The following is a 19,081-nucleotide window of genomic DNA, read 5'->3' on the forward strand; positions in this document are numbered from 1 at the left end:
CGAGTGTATTCACTGTTGCAGTCATCACATTTGGGTTATCCCTGCCAAGGTAGCCCTTGACTGGCCCGAATACCAGAGACTTAGTATTTCTGCATCGGTTGCTGTCGCTTGAGGACTGACGTCAGGTTGTCAGTGGTATAAAGTAAGGCAGCCGACGCCATTACATCAGTTTTTCTTGCCCAAATCTGTCAGGAGCCCCCAAAGTAGGAGGCCAGGTTCTGGTGGAAGAACCCCACCAGTGGAAAATAAATACCAATATGTCCCTTGTAAGGAAAGGAGAACAACAAGGAAGAATGGTAACAAAATGAGAAGGAGAAAAAAAAAAGGGGGGATGGAAGGAGGGAAACCAGAACTGCAACAGTGAATACACTTGAACATCTACATTTATAGTAAGTGTACACAACTGTTCTTCATGTTTCACTGTTGCAGTCATCACATTTGGGTAGATTCCCAAAGCTGAGGAAATGGGTGGAAGCAGTCAAGGAAGCTAGGGGCTGGCTAGGATGCCCCGCAAGACTGCAGAGGCAAACCCTGCCCTGGATTTGGAGAAGAGAGGCAGGTGGTAATGGTAAAAGTGTGAACAGTTGTCCAGGTAGCAGCCTCCAGGATGTCCCTGGTGGGGACTCCTCTGAGGAAAGCTGCAGAGGTGGAGGCTGCTTTGGTGAAGTGTGTCCTGACTCCCTTGGGAGGAGGCTTACCATGCTGTTTGTAGCAAAAATGGATGCAGTGTGCTATCCATTTGGAAATGGTTTGCTTAGAGATGGCTTTGCCTTCTGCCCATGTAGCAAAGCTAACCAGCAACTGATCAGACTTTCTGAAGGGTTTAGTCCTGTCCAGACAGTACCCGAGCTGTCAGTGCACATCTAGCAGAGTGAAGAATCCTTTCCCCCTTGTTCTGGGGATTAGGAAAGAAGGTGGGCAAATGAATGGATTGGTTGAGAGCCACACTAGACACCACCTTGGGCATGAAGGATGGGTTAGCTCTGAGGGATACCCGGTCTGCATGGAAGATGATGAAGGGTTCCACAGCCATGAGTGGTTGCAGATCAGTCCCTTCTGGCTGAAGTGATGGCCAGAAGGAAAGCTGTCTTCCAGGAGAGAAATTTTAGCTCTGCAGAAGAAGCTGGTTTGAAAGGAGGCAGGGTGAGCTTTTCCAAGACAAAGTTAAGGTCCCAAGCTGTTGTTGGTGCCCTTCTGGGGGGGCCTCAAATTGCTAACCCCTCTAAAGAACTGTTTAATCAAAGGGTGAGAAAAGGGAGCTGCTCAGTGGGAAAATGAGCAGAAATAGCAAAGGCATGAATTTTTATAGAGGATTAAGAGAGACCACTCTACTGGTCAGCTAAGTAATCCAGGATGAGAGGGATGGAGGGCTGTGCCATATTGGCCCCCTTAGCCTGGATCCAGGTGCAGAACCTTTTCCATTTATCTGCATAAGACTTTCTGGTGCTAGGGAGTCTGGCCTCAAGGATAACATCCAAAACCTGTTTACTGAAAATGGCAGATTTGTTCGGGTTTAGGGAATAAGCCAAGGTGCCAAATTGAGTGTCTGCAATTGGGGATGCATGAATTCCCCTTCCCTCTGGGTTAGGAGGTTTGAATTCAGAGGAAGATGGCATGGAGGCAGCAGGGACAGGCTACGCAGCAAGGGGTTACCAGTGTTGTCGGGGCCAGTCTGGAGCTATAAGAATGGTCCTTGCCCTTATTTTCAGCAGTACCCCGGGGATAAGAGGTACAGGAGAAAAAGCATAGACCGAGAGGTTTACCCAGGGAAGGACAGGGCATCCACTTTCCTAGCCATGCAGTGATGCTCCCTGGTGCAGAATTTGCTGAGCTGATGGTTGGTGTGGGAGGCAAAGAGGTCGACCTTTGGGGTTCCCCACTTCTGATTTATTAGGAAAAAGGTACTTCTGTTGAGCTGCCACTCATGTGGGTCCAAAAGGTTTCTGCTTAATTGGTCTGCAAGAGAGTTGAGAGAGCCTGGTAGGTATTATGCTAACAGGTGTATTTGCATGGAAGAGGCTGTGAGCCAAAGGATCATGGCCAGCCTGCATAGAGGGTAGGAGTGACTCATTTCCTGCTTGTTGATGTACTACATCACAGTGGTGTTGCCAGTTTTGATCAGGAGAACCCCTGGAGAGAGAAGGGGTTTGAAAGCTATCAAGGCATGGTGCACAGCCATGATCTCTTTTTGACTTGATGTGCAGGGGGATTTGTTGTGGGCTCCATTTGCCCTGAATGCACCTGCCATCCAGGTGTGCATCCCAAGCGTAGTCTGATGTGTCTGTGATGAGGGTCTGGGTGGTGGGGTGTGGGGAGAAGGGCAGTCCCTTGTTGTGGGAGCATGCTGTTGCCCACCAAAGTAATTCCTTTCTGAGGCAAGGAATTATAGGTAGAAGAGTTTCCAGGTCTTGAGAGTGTTGACACCAAAGGCTCTTTAGGTACCATTGAAGTTTCCTCATATGCAGTCTGGCATATGGAATGAGGAGAATGCAAGATGCCATGAACCACAGAGCCTGCATTATTTTCCTTGCAGAATGCTGAAGCCTGGTGGCCAGCTGAGAGAAGTAGGCTGACAGGAAAATTTGTTTCTCTGATGTAAGGTATGCCATCTGGGATGCTGTGTCCAGACTTGCTCCCAGGAAAATGATCCTTTGGGTGGGCACCTGTATTGATTTCTTTTCACTGATTGTGTACCCTAGGGAAGTTAGTAGACTCTCTACAAAGGTCAGGTGTTTAAGCAGCTTTTCCTGGCTGTCTGCCTTAATAAGGCAGTCATCTAAATATGAGTACATTTGAATATTTCTTTGTCTGCAAAAGGCAATGGCCGGAGACATGCATTTTGTGAAAACTCTGGGAGCAATAGATAAGCCAAAAGGAAGCACAGAGAACTGAAAGTGCTGAGATCCTGCCCTGAAGTGGAGATATTTTCTGCATGATTCCCTGATAGGAATGTGGAGGTAGGCCTCTTTTAGATCCAGGGTGGCTAGCCAAGCATCCTTGGGAGAGCATGGGTAGCAGCTGCTGGAGGGTAAGCATTTTGAATTTTGGGATCACCAGGAAGGTATTTAGAATGGATAGATCGAGGATGGAATGCCAGGTGCACTCTTTTCTGGGCACGAGAAAAAGTCTGGAGTAGAAGCCTTGGCCTATCTGTTCTGCAGGAACGTGCTCTACTGCCCTCAAAGAGAGCAGGGAATGGATTTGCTTTTGAGCCTCTGCCCACTGATTTGGCTGTAGATCTGGGAACCCTTTTGGTGTTGGAAGGGTGTGGAAGGAGAATTTGTATCTCTGAGACACAATGTTCAGAACCCATTGATCCTTGGTAATGGTGGCCCAGGAACTTGAGTGAAAGGAGAGTTTTCCTCCTAGGGGTAAGTGAAGGTGGGGAGAGGGGAGGTCGAGAGGAGGTGAGTCAATGTGAGTTCTTACCATAAGGGGGTGGAGTTAGAACTCCCTGGTTTTGAAGTGGAGGTAGTCCACTGCTTAGATCTCTGCATTCTCTGGCGCTGCTGTCGGGGGGGGGTTCTGTTTCCACAAGCCCTAGGCTGGGCCTGTTTACTTGGAGCAGGAAAGGACCAGTGCTTGGAGGGAAAATGCCTGCTGAACCTAGGGGACTGGACCTGTAAGAAATCTTTAACTGTTTGCACAGATTGTGCTTTTTCTTCCATCTTTTTTAAGACCTCTTCTGCCTTAGTCCCAAATAAGCTATCTTTGTGCAAGGGTGCATCCAACAATTTAGATTTGACATGGTCTGGCAAGGGCTGTTCCTTAAGCCAAACATGTCTTCTAATGACAGATCCAGTGACTGCTGCCCTGCAAGAAGCTTCAAGTGTGTCAAAACCACAGTGCAAGGTGTGTTTAGGTACTTGACTTGCAGAATGCATTAAGTCTTATAAATCTTTAGATTCTGCCCAAGCACGAAAGGAAGACATTTTTTGTTTAAAGAGTTCCAAGGTATGTTGCTGATATTTAAGCATATGGAACTGACAATTTAGTGCCCTGATAGCAAAAGTAGCTGAGGTGTATACTTTTTTACCCCATATGTCCAATGCTTGGGAATCCCTGTCTGAGGGGGTGGGATTCTTAGCAGAGGTTGTTTTAATCCCTTTTGGTCCTTGAAAAATTACCTCAGGGTCAGCTTCTGGATTATTAAAAAGATATTTGTATGAGTCAGGGACCCGTCTGGTTTTCTGGGAGCAGGAGGTAGGGCATCAGGAGTCAAGCTGGATTCAAAGAAAACATCATCCACCACATCCAGGACTGGGGAGATGGCCAAAGGTCTGTGTTGCGGAAGAGCTAGGAATTCTCTGAGTCTCTTTTTAGACTGAGGGTAGTCCTGACCACAAAGGAAAAATCCTCTGGGGGAGAGGCCGACGGAATGGATTCCTCTGCATCAGAATCCTCATAAGTGGAGAGGGGCTGCATGTCTTCATAGTCAGATGCATCAGATTCATCTGACTCTTGTTCAGACAGAACTACTGGGGTCAGATCTCTTTTCCTTTTTGAAGGGTGGCTTGGCTTCCCCTGATCAGCATGATAAGGTCTTCAGCCACTTTAAGCATTTGAGAGTGAGGCAAGGTAGCAGGTGCCTGAGAGTGGGTAGTCGGTTTCTTGGGTGTGGTTTGAACTCTGGGCCTAAGGAACTCGGCTGTTTTCGAAAGAACAGTAGTCGCGAAAGAAGACATTGGTCTGTGTCGCGATTCGGAGGTGCAAAGGACTTCCTTGGAAGCTGGTGCCTGCTCAGCGGCTCTGGACCCATCCAAGGTAGAGATGACCGCAGGATCCTTAGACGAAGAAGAGTTTTGCGGCATACCGGACTCTGAAAGGGTCTCGGTAGTGGCCTGCGAATCAACTGAAGCGGGCATCAGGGGCTGTGAATGTGCCTCACTGTGTATCGGAGGACTGACGACTAGCTTAACTGAAGCGTCGTCGGAAGGTTTGGACTAATGTGGTCTGTCTCTGTCTTTATCTTTACGTTTTTCGGAAGATTGGATGTCAGATGGCTTACCGAAGCCATATCGGATTTCGAGGACTGTAAACAAAAATATCTGGCTATAACAACGGCACAGAAACAACAATGGGGGACATCGTGGTCTGGGCCTAGGCAAGTGTCACATTAAGAGTGGAAGTCTCAGTGTGGTATTTGCTTTCCACAAGCGAGACAATTAACTTTTTCTGACATCGGTTAGTGTAACAAAAAAGGATCTCCAACTGGGTACTTAGCTTTAGAAGATTTCAAATTCAGTTTGGAAACAAAAACTCAGCTAGTGACCGACTGGCACTCATGCGAACTGCTTTGGTTATTGATCGAATTATGGGTGACAGAAGTGATAAAATGGGCTGGCATACTTTACTTAATCAAAAAGAGAAAAGCTGGATTATTAGACTTGGAGGGCTGTTCCAACCAGGTATCAATGATAAATTTTGATGGACCAATAGGAAATGAGTTTTGGGTGTGATGTTATGTTTAAATACTACATGTTTTTAATGTATTGTTATCACTGAAGAAGGCAGTAATACTGCCGAAACCGGTCTGAGCTTTGTGCTTTGCACATTTTTTGGTGCTGCCACGTTATAATAAATTATTTTGTGTTCCACTATTTGGTGCTGGCTTTACTTTTTTGTAACCTTGTTGTATTTTGAGCCTTGCCCCTTGCCGTTCTTGCAGAGAACTGCATTTCATTTTGTTTTTTTCCAAGAGTGCCACACTAGCCATTCCTGGAATAAATCTGCAATACCCATATCCATGTAGTCATCTAGGTTATGTTTAAAGAAAGATATTGAGTCACAGTGCTTAACATGAAGCAGAAATTATTTCAGAGGTTTGGGAGGCAAGAGATGATAAACCTCTCTCTCCACCCTGTTTCATTTATCAGTCAATGAAGATTTAGTTCCCGGGTTTTAGCACTATGGAGTCACTGGATTTATGGAGATACAGAAGGTACAGGACAACCGAGTCTCTAATGGCGTGGTAAATGAGATAGATATGCCCTCAAAAGTCTATAAGACACTGATTGGAGGCATCACTTTCCCCACAAACAGATTTAAGCTACCAAACTTCCAATGGCATTTTATTTATTACAATCAATCATCTCTTACTTGGCCTTGGAAAGTACTCTTCGCAAAGTACATCCTGACTCTTATTCTCAGCATCTAAAAACATTTCCCAATATACACTCTGCCAGGTGGGAAAATTCATCTTCCTGCTACTTATGGTTTATAAATTTACAAACCTAACACTATAATTTTGCTAGTTTTTATTTACCTTTTTCAAATCTGAGTCTGACTACTCTCTGCAAATACTTAAAGATAACAAACCCTATAGATGGGACTTCTGTAACTTTAAAATATACATTTCTCAACACTGATTCAAAACATTCCTTACCTTACCATATTTTGAAGGCCATAGTACTCCAGGAAACTGCTAATGTTTTATAACCAGCCAAAAAAAATATAAATATATTAGCTCCAGACAATACTATCAACAGCTTAGAAACAAGGCCAAGGCTGAATCCAAAATAAACAAACAAAACTATTTTCTTAGCGCCCAAAGGAAATATTCAAATAGTCCACAAAAATTCTGGCATGCCATTAACTCCCTACTAAAGCCAGGCAAAACCACAACCCCAGCACCCATCTCTACTAACAATACCCTAGACACAGCTTCTCAATTTAATAACCATTTTACTAAATCCATCTTGGCCCTGTCCAGTCAAATAACCAAAACCATTCTACCTCAGTCACAACATAACCTATTCCACACCACCCCCTCTTTCAGCCTATCACCAGTGCCCACCTCAACTATCAAAAAACTCCTCCTAAAACTAAAGCCAACCACACTAGCAGCTGATAACATACCAGCTGCATACCTAAAAATGGCTAGTGACTCCTTATCATATCCTGTCTCCATCCTTATCAACCGCTCCATACTAGAATCCTACATACCCAAACTCTGGAAAGTATCTGCATCATTCCTCTCCATAAAGGAGGTAATTCTTATGAATTCTCCAACTACCGACCTATTGCCATCCTTTGCCCCTTATCCAAAATTCTTGAGAAATGCATCCACTTGCAAGTGATGACATTTCTTAACACACAATCTACTATCTACCACACAACACGGTTTCCGTCCACATCACAGCACTACCACAGCCCTTTTATCTTTCACTAATTATATAAACCTTCACAGAAATGATAACAAATATGCATCAGCCATTTTCCTAGACCTCTCAAAAGCATTTGATATGGTCTCCCACTCCATTCTACTAGACTCACTAACATCATTATCCTTCACCTCCTCTACTATGGCCTGGTTCAGAAGCTACTTGTCTGACAGGCAACAATCAGTCCAGTGGAAAGGAACTCTGTCTACACAACTTCCAGCCACCATAGGTGTCCCACAGGGCTCTATACTGGGCCCGCTGTTGTTCTCTATTTTCACAAATAACCTCAAATGCTCTACACAACATGCCACACTCATACAATATGCAGATGATTCAACTCTGATCTGCTCCGCCTCATCTCCCACCACCCTCATTACACTCACTCAAGATACCTTTATCTCAGTAGAAAAATGGATATCTGGGATCCAACTAATTCTAAATCCCAAAAGACAAAACTGCTACTATTTACCCTAATAGATCAAAAAACCCTCTCCTTTACCATAACCTCTAATGGCGACACCACCATCTCCTTCTAACCACACCAAACTTCTGGGCATTGAAATAGACAATAATCTCCACTTTGATGTTCACATCTCACATACCATAAAACTAGTACACAAAAACTAGGCTCCCTATACAGGCATAAGTCCTTTCTCTCACAAAAGCAAGAGTCACTCTTGCACAAAGCCACCTCCTCTCAACTCTATTATCGCAGCACCAATCTTTACCCAAATCAGACAATGTGACCTAGACAAACTAGAATCATGCTACAATAAAATAGCCAAGTTTGCTACTAACTCAACCTATAGAACCCATCACTGTGCTGCACTAAAAGAACTAAAATGGCTTGAGCTACCACAGCTACTTAACTATCACCAGCTGGGCACAGCCTACAATATTCTCAAATATCCTGAAAAAACCCTCATTATCCAACCTACTTACTATCTATACTACAAACCGATACCTAAGATCCAGTGAAAAATCTCTCCTCTCCATCACCAAGGCTAACAATAATGCAGGGAAAGCGCTCTACTCCCACACCGTTGCCAGAAATTGCAACCCTCTTCCCTATCTGTGTCCACTGCCCCCTCCACATCCATATTCAAAAACTCCCTCAAATCGCACCTTCTTAGTACATGGTTATGCCCTTGTATCACATAACCCTACCCATACTACTATTAACTCCCCAAATTCCCCTCTGATCACATGCTGGAGCTCTGATCCCCTGTAGGCTTGGTCATCTGAAAGGGTACTTAACTGTAGAATCTTACTTGATATATTTTCTTTTCTTACCAAAGTATGACTGACATTGTCTTTTTACCCATGTTCTATATCTTTTACCTGGAGTGTTTTTATTAATTCTTGTTATATTACTATGCTCAGCATACATGATGTAACCTGTTTTGTGTATTATGCTGGATGTACTGTATTTGTATAACTTGATGTTGGAGCTTTTCTCCCCGGGCCTCCGCTGAAAATGGACCTGGTCCAGTCGGAATTTCCCGGTTAACAAATGTAAAATAAATAAATAAAATAAATAAATAAACCTGATTGATTGTACATTCAGAATTTTTTAGTACCTTTCTCCTTACATGCTAAAGAGTTCCCCAGAATAAGCACATTCTTTCTTACCAATGATCAACATTTTCCACAGCAGCAGCAGATGACAGCTCATCTAATTTTCCCTTTATTTTGCTGCATTTTTTTTTAAAAACAATTAAAATCTAAACCACTGACCTGGAAATTTTAACCAATCAATGCTTTACAAGCGATTGCCAATCATTTATTAAATCATATGCAACACAGATCTACAAACTTCAGCCTACTTTGTACCACTCAACTTTTGAGAGCTAAAATGGATTCCTCATTGCCCAAACTCTCAATAGTAAATGAGACACAATTAGCACGGTTTTCTGCCATTTTAAACCAAAATCCCTATCAACAGCCATCATTCTCTGCAAACTACAAAATACTCTCCCACTGTCTTGGAGGTCAAAATAGCAATAACCTTAGAACAAATAAAGTACAAAAGTGATTTTCACATATTCTGTTATTTCAACTTTCATCCTACTGATACATATGCACGATTCTCCCACATTCAAAAAGAAGCTTTAGCTGAAAAGTTAATTTTCACTAAATAACTGCATCACAAATTTTTATACTTGCTAAAAAATATTCTTCCAAACAAAACAATGTGTTCAAGTACATTCAATAATTAATAAAAATTGTATGTTTTACTATATGTTTATTGGTCAGCACCTATATCTTATTAACTTGTCCCCTATCAGGACTGCATGTTTCACATACACATATAATGAATGTACAGTCAAAAATTGTTATTGTTACTCACTTTCACCTTCTTGTAGCATTTTTAACAGCTGTGCATTTCTTGACTTTACTTCTTTGTATTTGCCCTAAAGTATAAATAAAATATATCTTAAGTATAAACAGCAACAGTTTGTCCACATACTTAATGTTTCTGTACACATACTCTAACTTTACACTTCAGTGCAAAAACATATACTAGACATTTGTTAACAGGTTAGGTTGGCTGGCCCTGGCACCATACAGCCTAAAGGATTGCAGGAATCATAATACAGTACTACAAAGGCTATACTACATACAGAAATTGAATAACATTTTAATGAAAGTCGTCAACAAAGGCAATTAAAGAAACAAAGTACAACCAGCACTAAGCAAAAATGGTAGAAGAGTTTCTCTGGAATAATTTATAAATTGTGTCAGTGTTCTGCACACTGAAAAATGAGTGAGGGGTATAAAAAGAAACTAGAATGGATTTAAGAGTGACCACTGCTAGCTAAGGGAGAAAGGATGTAAAAACAGAAACAGGTAAAATCTACAAATTAAGACGAAGAAGGGTCTGCAGTGTGATTTAATCAACATTCTATCCTTTGAGTATCTATGCATTTAGGAGTCACAAGTAAGCCTGTCAACAGAAAGTACAGTTGTGTACACTTACCATAAATGTAGATGTTCGAGTGTATTCACTGCTGCAGTCATTACATTTGGGTAATCTGCTGGCAGGTTGCCCTCAGTTGGCCTGATTAACAAAGTCTTGGGTCCTGCATTGGTTGCTGTCCCTTCTTCCACGACGTCAAGATGTCAGGGGTATAAAACATGCAGCCGATGCCATTACATCAGTTTTTCTTGCCCCAGATGTCAGGTGTCCCTCAAATGGAGCAAAAAAAAAAAAAAAAAAAAATATATATATATATATATATATATATATATATATATATATAAAATTAAAAATACAAAACATATACCTCCAAATAAAAGCAAATACACCAAAAAGGCTTTTAAGCATAGTAAAAGAAAGTAGAGGTATAGTAAGAGAAAAACAGGAGGCAGGGTAACCAGGACTGCAACAGTGAATATACTCGAACATCTACATTTATGGTAAGTGTACTATGTTCTTTGTGTTTCACTGTTGAAGTCATTACAGTTGGGTAGATTCCCAAAGTTATAGTTGGGAGGATGGATTTATACAGCATTAGGACCAGCTATAAGGCCCTGCAGGACAGCAGTGGCAAAGCCAGCTCTGGATTTAGAGAAGAAATGTAAATGGTAATCTTTGGTGAACGGAAGAACTGAGCTCCAGGTAGCAGCTTCTAGACTGTCTTTGGTAGGAACACCTCTTAGAAAGGCTGTAGAAGTAGATGCAGCCCTGGTGGAATGAGATCTGATCCCCTGGGGGATAGTTTTACCATGGTGCATATATCAGAAACTAATACAATAGCTTATCCATTTGGAAATAGTCTGCTTTGAAACAGCCTTTCCCTCTGCCCCTGCAGCAAATGCCACCAGAAGTTGTTCAGATTTTCTGAGAGATTTTGTCATGTTTAAGTAAAATCTAAGTTGTCTGTGTACATCCAATGAATGCAGAATCCGCTCCCCCTTGTTCTGTGGATTGGGAAAGAAAGTTGGCAAATGAATGGTCTGATTAAGAGCCACACTGGATACCACCTTAGGCATGAAGGATGGATTGGTCCTGAGAGACATCCTGTCCGCATGAAAAATAATGAAAGGCTCCACTGCCATAAGAGCCTGTAATTCAGAAATCCTTCTAGCTGAAGTGACCTCTAAAAGGAAAGCTGTTTTCCAGGACAGAAATTTTAAGTCTGCAGTAGCAGCTGGCTTGAAAGGAGGGAGAGTGAGTTTTTCCAATACAAAATTGAGGTCCCAGGCAGGGGATGGAGCTCTTCTTGGTGGTCTTAAGTTTTTGGCCCCTCTGAGATACTGCTTTAGCAGAGGATGAGAGAAGAGGGGAGGTTCTGAGTTGTAATGAGCTGAAATGGCTGAGGCATGGATTTTTATGGAAGAAAAGGACAGGTCCTTGTGAAGCATCTCAGTTAAGTATTGTAAAATTTGAGGAATATTGGGCACTGCTGTGCTTATTCCTTGTGATTGTTTCCAGGCATAGAATCTTTTCCATTTGTCAGCATAAGATTTTCTAGTACTAGGCCTTCTCGCCTCCAAAATGACATCCATCACAGGTTTGCTGAGGAATGCTAAGGGTGAATTTAGGTGATTAGCCACGCTGCGGTATTCAAAGTTTGGAGCTGAGTGTGCAGAATTTGGTTGTTCTGCTGAGACAGTAAGTAAGGTGTCTGAGGCAGGTGCCACGGTGGAAGGTGTGACACATTGCGCATGAGTGGATACCAGTGCTGGCGAGGCCAGTCTGGAGCAATCAGAATCATTTTTGGTTTGCCCTGTTTGACTTTTAGTAGAACTTTGGAGAGCAGAGGCAGAGGGGGAAAAGCATAGACTGATAGGTTTTTCCAGCTGAATGATACAGCATTCACTTTCCAGGCTTTTTTGTGATGAGTTCTTGTGCAGAATTTGTCCAACTGATAGTTCTGGGGTGAGGCAAAAAGATTTATGTCTGGACTCCCCCATTTGCGTGTCAACATGTTGAAAATCCGTGGTTCCAGTTTCCATTCGTGTGGGTCCATGGGATTTCTGCTTAGTTCGTCTGCCAGAGTATTCAGCTTTCCTGGCAGGAATTGAGCTTGTAGTTGTATTTGGTAGGTCAAGGCAGTGTTCCACAATGCCATGGCTAGTCTGCAAAGGGGGTAGGAGTGTGTACCCCCCCTGCTTGTTTATGTACCACATAACTGTGGTGTTGTCTGTCTTTATCATTAGTTGTCCTGTATGAAGGTGGTCCTTGAAGGCTGTCAGTGCATTCTGTACAGCTAGCATCTCTTTCTGATTAATATGAAGGTGCATTTGATTTGGGCTCCCATTTGCTCTGAATGCACTTCCCTGCCAGATGAGCCCCCCCAAGCATAGCCTGATGCGTCTGTAGTTAGGGTTTGGGCGGCAGGGGTGGAGTGAATGGCAGTCCCTTGTTTTGGTGGCAGGCCTCTGCCCACCACAGGAACTCTAGTTGCAGGCAAGGTATGATAGGAATCATTGTTTCCAGGCTGTGACAATGTTGACTCCATAAACTTTTTAAGTACCACTGAAGTTTCCTCATATGCAGTCTTGCATATGGAATTAGAAGAATGCAGGAGGCCATGAACCCCAAGGCTTGCAAAATTTGTCTTGCAGATAGCAGGGTTTTTGTGGTCACCTTTTTGAAGTAAGTTACCAAATGAATTTGCTTTTCTGGCGTAAGGTAAGCCATCTGGGCAGATGTATTGAAGCTTGCACCCAGGAATGTAATTTTTTGAGAGGGTACCAGTTGTGATTTCTTTTCGTTTATGGTGTACCCTAGACAGGTTAGAAACCTTTTTACAAACGCCAGATGCTTTAGAAAAATGTCCTTGTTTTCTGCCTGAAATAGACAACTGTCCAGGTATGGATATATCTGAATATTTCTTTGCCTGCAAAATGCAATTACTGGAGCCAGGCACTTTGTGAAGACCCTGGGCACAGTAGATAAGCCAAAGGGCAGTGCAGAGAACTGGTAATGCAAGTAGACTGCTTTGAAGCGGAGGTATCTTCTGCAAGATTCCCTGATTGGGATATGCAGGTAAGCCTCTTTTAAGTCTAGAGTTACCAACCAGGCATCTTTGCCTAGCATAGGAAGTAACTGTTGAAGAGTCAGCATCTTGAATTTTGGAATGTCCAGAAATGTGTTTAGAGTAGATAAGTCCAGAATTGGACGCTATGATTTGTCTTTTCTGGGTACCAGGAAAAGTCTTGAATAGAAACCTTGTCCCTTTTCCTCTTCTGGTACTGGTTGAATAGCCCCCATGTTCATAAGGGACAGTACTTGTTTCTGGGCCTCTGCCCATTGATTTGGGGGCAGATCTGGCCATCCGTTTGGGATTGGCAACGTGTGGAAATGAAATCTGTATCCCTGGGATACTTTATTTAAAACCCATTTGTCCTGGGTTATAAGTTGCCAGGTTTTTGCATGAAGTGCCAGTTTTCCCCCCAAAGGGGCGGCTAAAAGGTAAGTGCTTGGTAAGTGTAGAGAGAAGTCATTGAGACTGTTTACCATAGGGAGGTGCCTTGTTGTTTCCAGATTGGAGGTGGAGGCACCCCATTGTTTTGTTCTAAAAGTCCCTTGTGACTGAAACCTGGAGCCTTTGGAATGTCTGGGTTTGACTTGAGTGGCTCTTGAAGGAACTTTAAAGGACCAGTTCTTAGTAGGCCAGTGCCTACTAAATCTTGGAGGTTGCACTTGTAAGAAATCTTTCACAGTTTGCATAGATTTAGCTTTATCTTCCATCTTTTTTTAAAACTTCTTCAGCCTTATTACCAAAGAGACGGTCCTGTTGTAAAGGAGCATCCAACAATTTTGCTTTAACATGATCAGGCAGAGTTTGCTCTTTGAGCCAAGCATGCCTTCTTAGCACAGACCCAGTTACAGCAGCCCTGCAAGAGGCCTCCAAAGAATCAAAACCACATTGCAAAGTATGTTTTCCAACTTGTTCAGCTGAATGCAATAAATCCTGTAAATCTTTATTTTCCACACAGTCAGAAATTAACATAATTTTCTATTTAAGCAGTCCCACAATATGCTGCTGACATTTAAGCATATGAAATTGACAGTTTAAAGCCCTGATTGCCAAGGTCGCAGAAGTGTAAACCTTCTTATCCCATCTATCCAGTGCCCTGGAATCTCTATCAGAAGGGGTAGGATTTTTAGCAGTAGAGGCCTTAATGCCCTTGGGACCCTGAGAAATGGTTTCAGGATCTTTAATAGGATTTTTGAAAAGGAATTTGTGGGAGTCAGGAACCCTGTAGTATCTGTCTGGCTTACAAGGAGCCGGAGGCAGAGAATCAGGAGCCATACTAGATTCTGAAAAAAATCATCAACAATGTCTAGAAACGGGTGGTATAGCCAAAGGCCTATGTTGAGGAAGAAGAAGAAAATCCCCAAGACTTTTTAGATTCAGAGAAATCCTGACTTTCCCAGTGGAAGTGTTCCCTTAAGGTATGTAAAGTTTCCCCAAAAGAAAAATCGTCAGGGGAGAAGCAGAAGGAATGGAATCTTCTGCATCAGAGTCCACATAAGTAGGTATAGACAAATCCTGTTCATTAGAAGAGTCAGAAGAAATAGAATACTGTTCATAAGATTCCTAATCAGTGTCTTGCCTGGGCCTCTTAGAAGAAGGGGGTTGGCTACCCCTGATCAGAGTAATTAATTTTTCAGCCATTTTGATCATTTGTTTTTCAGGCATAGGGGCCTCCTGCACATGTGGCCGAGGTGTCGGTTTTTTAGACATAGATTTAGATTTTGGCCTTAGTTTTGAAAATGGCATTGGTCTAATATACAAATCTGTAGGCCTGAAAACACCCTCATAAGCCGGTGCTTGCACAGCAACTCTGGACCCATCCAAGAAAGAGACATCTGCGGGTTCCATAATTGAAGCATCTCGCAGCATATGGAACTCCGAATGGGTATCAGCAGAGGCCAGCAAATCAGAAGTAGCGGGTATCAGGGGCTGCAAAAACGCCTCACTGAGTACCGCCGAATTGGCGAATGGCTTAGGAGACTGCCTGTCTCAGTCTTTTTCTTTGTGTTTTTTAGGTATTCCGGTAGTCGGATTGCTAACTGATGACATTTCTGGATAATTAAATCATGAGCCAAAATATTTAGAAGCAAAAATATACCGAAGTTTAATAGTGCGTTGATTAAATTTAGCACAAAACCGACAGCAAGGTACGATGTGGTCAGGGCCTAGGCAAGGAATACAGTACAAATGAAAATCCTTATGAGGTATTTGCTTCCCACAAGTAATGCAATTATTACCTTTTACTGACATCGGTAAGGAGCAAGAAAAAGTTTCACCAATGGGGTACTTAGCTTTTAGTTGAAGACTTCGGTTCTGAAACTCGAAAATGAAAATTTCAGGAGTCGGCTGACCGGCACTTGCGAACTGCTTCTGCTTTGGGCATTGTGCGGCAAGAAAGACTGATGTAATGGCGTCGGCTGCATGTTTTATATCCCTGACGACCTGACTTCATGGAAGAAGGGACAGCAACCGATGCAAGACCAAAGACTTTGTTAATCAGGCCAACTGAGGGCAACCTGCCAGCAGATTACAATGACTGCAACAGTGAAACACGAAGAACATCCTCCTTCTGGTCATCAGTAATATTTTACTTGTATCAAAATAAAACCATTAGTTTGGCAAGTTCCCAAAAGCACTCTCAACCTCCTGTACCATGCACTATCTAGTTCTAGATGCAGGGCAGGTTATGCCCTATTACACTTGGTATGCTCTAGAAGCTGGTTGCATAACTTCCTGACTGAACCTTCAGTATCCCAAGTCCTAGTGCTATATTTCTTTTATCAGCTGCATATGTAGTGGGAGTCCTTGAACTTGAAGTCCTGCGCTCACTCTACAAATTTCAGTAGAACATCACAAAATGCAGGTAGAATTTCTTTCTACTCTAGAAAGAAAACAACTAACATCTGGACTTGAACCAAGAGCTAGGAGGATTACTTTTACATACAGGTGCCACTGCTGTTTCTAGAAGTATCAAAGGCTCTCCTCATAGTGGCACATGCACCATTTTGAAGTTGCCAGGTCAGACCTTAGAGTAGCATGCTCATATTATTCGGTGCATATTCGTGTCTGCAAATGCTGTGCATTTGCCACAACCGTATCTTTCAGTACTCTCACAGCATGCCAAAAGCACACTCCACTTCTTCGTAAGTACAGACTACAACAGGGGCTGTACATCCATGTATGCAGGCTACCTTTTTTTTTTCTGGGAAGGTGCTGTTCAGTTAGTATTCTGGATGTGCATTTTACATCTGTTGTGGTAATGATGATGATGATTATGATGATCTGGGTCCCAACACTGCCTTGACAGAATGGCATATTGTGAACTTTCTTCTCTTCGGGGGAGGGCGTACCTTTGGGATGTTAAGTCACTGCAAGTGCTGGTTGTGGATGTTTCTTGTCTTTTTCTTTTTGGCTCTGGTGTAGTTTATAGATAGCTGGGCTGTGCCTACACATCACTTCTGGCTAGGCTACTGAATTAATTGGGATGGCAAGTCCTGGCTTTGTACTGTCTAGTGGATATGTTTTAATGATGCAATAGTTGCTGCACTTCTACACAGTGGACACTGCTTGTTGGTGGATGGTTGTTTTCTAAAGCTCATCTCCAGCTCCTTGCAGTATGACCACTCTTTTGTGTTCAGAGAACTGGCAATGTTTGCCATTACCAGTCCATTTAAGGTGGAAAACATAACCTTCTCGTAGCAGCATCTGTCTGACACAATGTGATGGAATACAACTATATATTCTACTGATTTTGCCTAGTAAATATTTGTAATGCTGTGTGTTTATGCTAGACTAGGCTAGGTGGGGTCTGTCACAGCAGTGTATTGCTTCTGTGGTTAACCTCCTTTATTTCTGTCAATGTTATCAGTCTCCCTAGTAATGCGAAGAAGTGATCTATCACACCAGTACTGCATATGGATCATCCTTTCACTCTGGTTTGTGTGCTCTTGGTCGCCATATGCAAGTGCTGTGCTGTATTTGACCTACTAGATGGTTACTGGCTGTGAGTCACAAATGCTTGAATGCTTTGACTTATCAAGTACACTATAGACATGTGCAGTCGTGTCAAAATGTGCAGAACCTGGTAAAGGTCTAAGCTGTGCAAAGAATCCTACTGCTCCATAGGCCTAAAGTCTCAATTACTGTCATTCTGTAAGCAGTGAAACAGGACAAAAGCTTTACCCTCCTGCATGTCTGGGAGTGTGAGCTGAAATGTTGCAATTTACTGCAGTACTTTACATCATGTTCTATCTGTATTAAAGTGCTGGTGTAGGATTCTACTCAATCTATGGGCCAGTTAACTTTTTTGGCATAAAATGAAGGGAACTTTTCCATGAAGAAAATCACAAAGAATAAGTTGATTATCAACCATTTTTTTTTCTTTTTTTGGACCGTTATTCTTGGACTTGCCTCTATCACACCACTAACTTCCTCACCAGTCACATATTTTTATATGGGACCTTATCGAAAGCTTTGTTTAACCCTAGGTTCACCAACATCTATCAGGTTTCCCTTATATGCCTCCGAGTCTATGAGGAATATACTTTTTTGAAAAGCCATGGTCAGCCAGCCTGTTTACTTATTGGAATTCCACTAGCCTTTCTGTCGGTACTTTCTCTGCATAACAGTGATGTGAGGCTTGTTGACCTGCAGTGTCCAGTGTCCCTCTGACTCCAAGTGAGCACATTAATAATATCCTTCTCCAGGTCTTCTGGCACTTTGCATGACCTAAATGATATACTATGTAGTTTAGCAGGGAGGCACAACAAGCCCTGTCTTTTCAGTACACTCTCACCAGCACAATGTCAAAGTCACACTGTTACTCCAGGATGATTTTTGGCTACTTAGTAGGACACAATTTGAAATTTCATAGATAAAGCCAATTGCAGATAAAGTGAAAACACCATAACTGCATGTAATAATTTAAAAACTGATTAGACACAAGTTGTACTAATGGTTTTGAAATAAGTTGTGATGATAAAGCTGTCCTGTGCTTGCTATGGGCAAGCAAATATGGATTTTCAGCTGAAAGAAGCAATGACATATAGATATATTGAGTGAAGCCGTAAATACTGTTTTCATTAGCATTACTTTTTCTTTGTTAGCAGTTTTGCTCAATGTACCATGGAATTTTGCTCAACACCGATACTTTTATTAGAAAATGCAAATGTGCCTTTGCTGTTTTTTGCGCAACTTAAGATCAGAAGAATGAAAATGTTTCCATATTTCCTGCTTTTGTATTCTTTTGTACAGTACTCATAAACCAACTAAGTTACAATGTTACTATGCACAGGAAATGTACTTAAAACTAACTTTCATGAAAACAAGTATAAAAATCATAGCAAAAGGTCCTGGCTGACTATGTTTCATGCACACTATTGTGCAACTTTTATCAAATTTCTTTTCTTAAGTTTGGGTTACAATAAACATTACTGAATATTGTACAGCAAGTTATGCACTGTGCACATCCATGTACTTATGCAGTACATTCTATTAGACATCGAAGCTAGAATAAGCATCAGACACAAACTATATCTGCCTGCTATACTTTGTTTTAGTTTCTGACACACCAGATATGTCTTACTGAGGTTAATACATACAACTAATAATCAAACACTATTACTGAAACAGTGGGCTTTCAATCACTTTAGTATCTAAAACTTTACCAGGTTACCAGTCCCTCACTCTTCCCAATTTGCCTTTAATGCTCTACACTGTAGCATCCTCTTTAGATCTCTAGTGTGCCACTGGAAAGCGAAGTACACCATCAATTATTTAATCAACACATTGTAGTTATGCATTTATCTTTATACTGGAGCTTTTTGTCAGATCAAAGTCAGCAAAACTAATGCTCCAAATTTGTACTCATTTAATTTTCCCTACCCATAATGCACCTGCTGGTAAACGTACCTCTGATAGTCTGTT

The 19,081-nt window shown here is 42.2% G+C and overlaps 1 protein-coding gene across 6 annotated transcripts in view; it reads right to left on the reverse strand.

The window, feature by feature from the left end:
- GKAP1 (G kinase anchoring protein 1) overlaps nucleotides 1-19,081 on the reverse strand; it is a 2,226,639-nt gene that overhangs the window by 548,335 nt on the left and 1,659,223 nt on the right. For all 6 annotated transcript variants that reach the window (XM_044083704.1, XM_044083701.1, XM_044083700.1 and 3 more), the window contains one exon: nucleotides 9,514-9,577. In XM_044083704.1, the coding sequence (XP_043939639.1) occupies nucleotides 9,514-9,577 (64 nt within the window). The remainder of the gene's footprint in view (nucleotides 1-9,513; nucleotides 9,578-19,081) is intronic.

Source organism: Protopterus annectens, chromosome 9.part0 (genome assembly GCF_019279795.1).
Source record: "Protopterus annectens isolate FY-2018-M chromosome 9.part0, PAN1.0, whole genome shotgun sequence".
Taxonomy (NCBI): Eukaryota; Metazoa; Chordata; order Ceratodontiformes; family Protopteridae; genus Protopterus; species Protopterus annectens.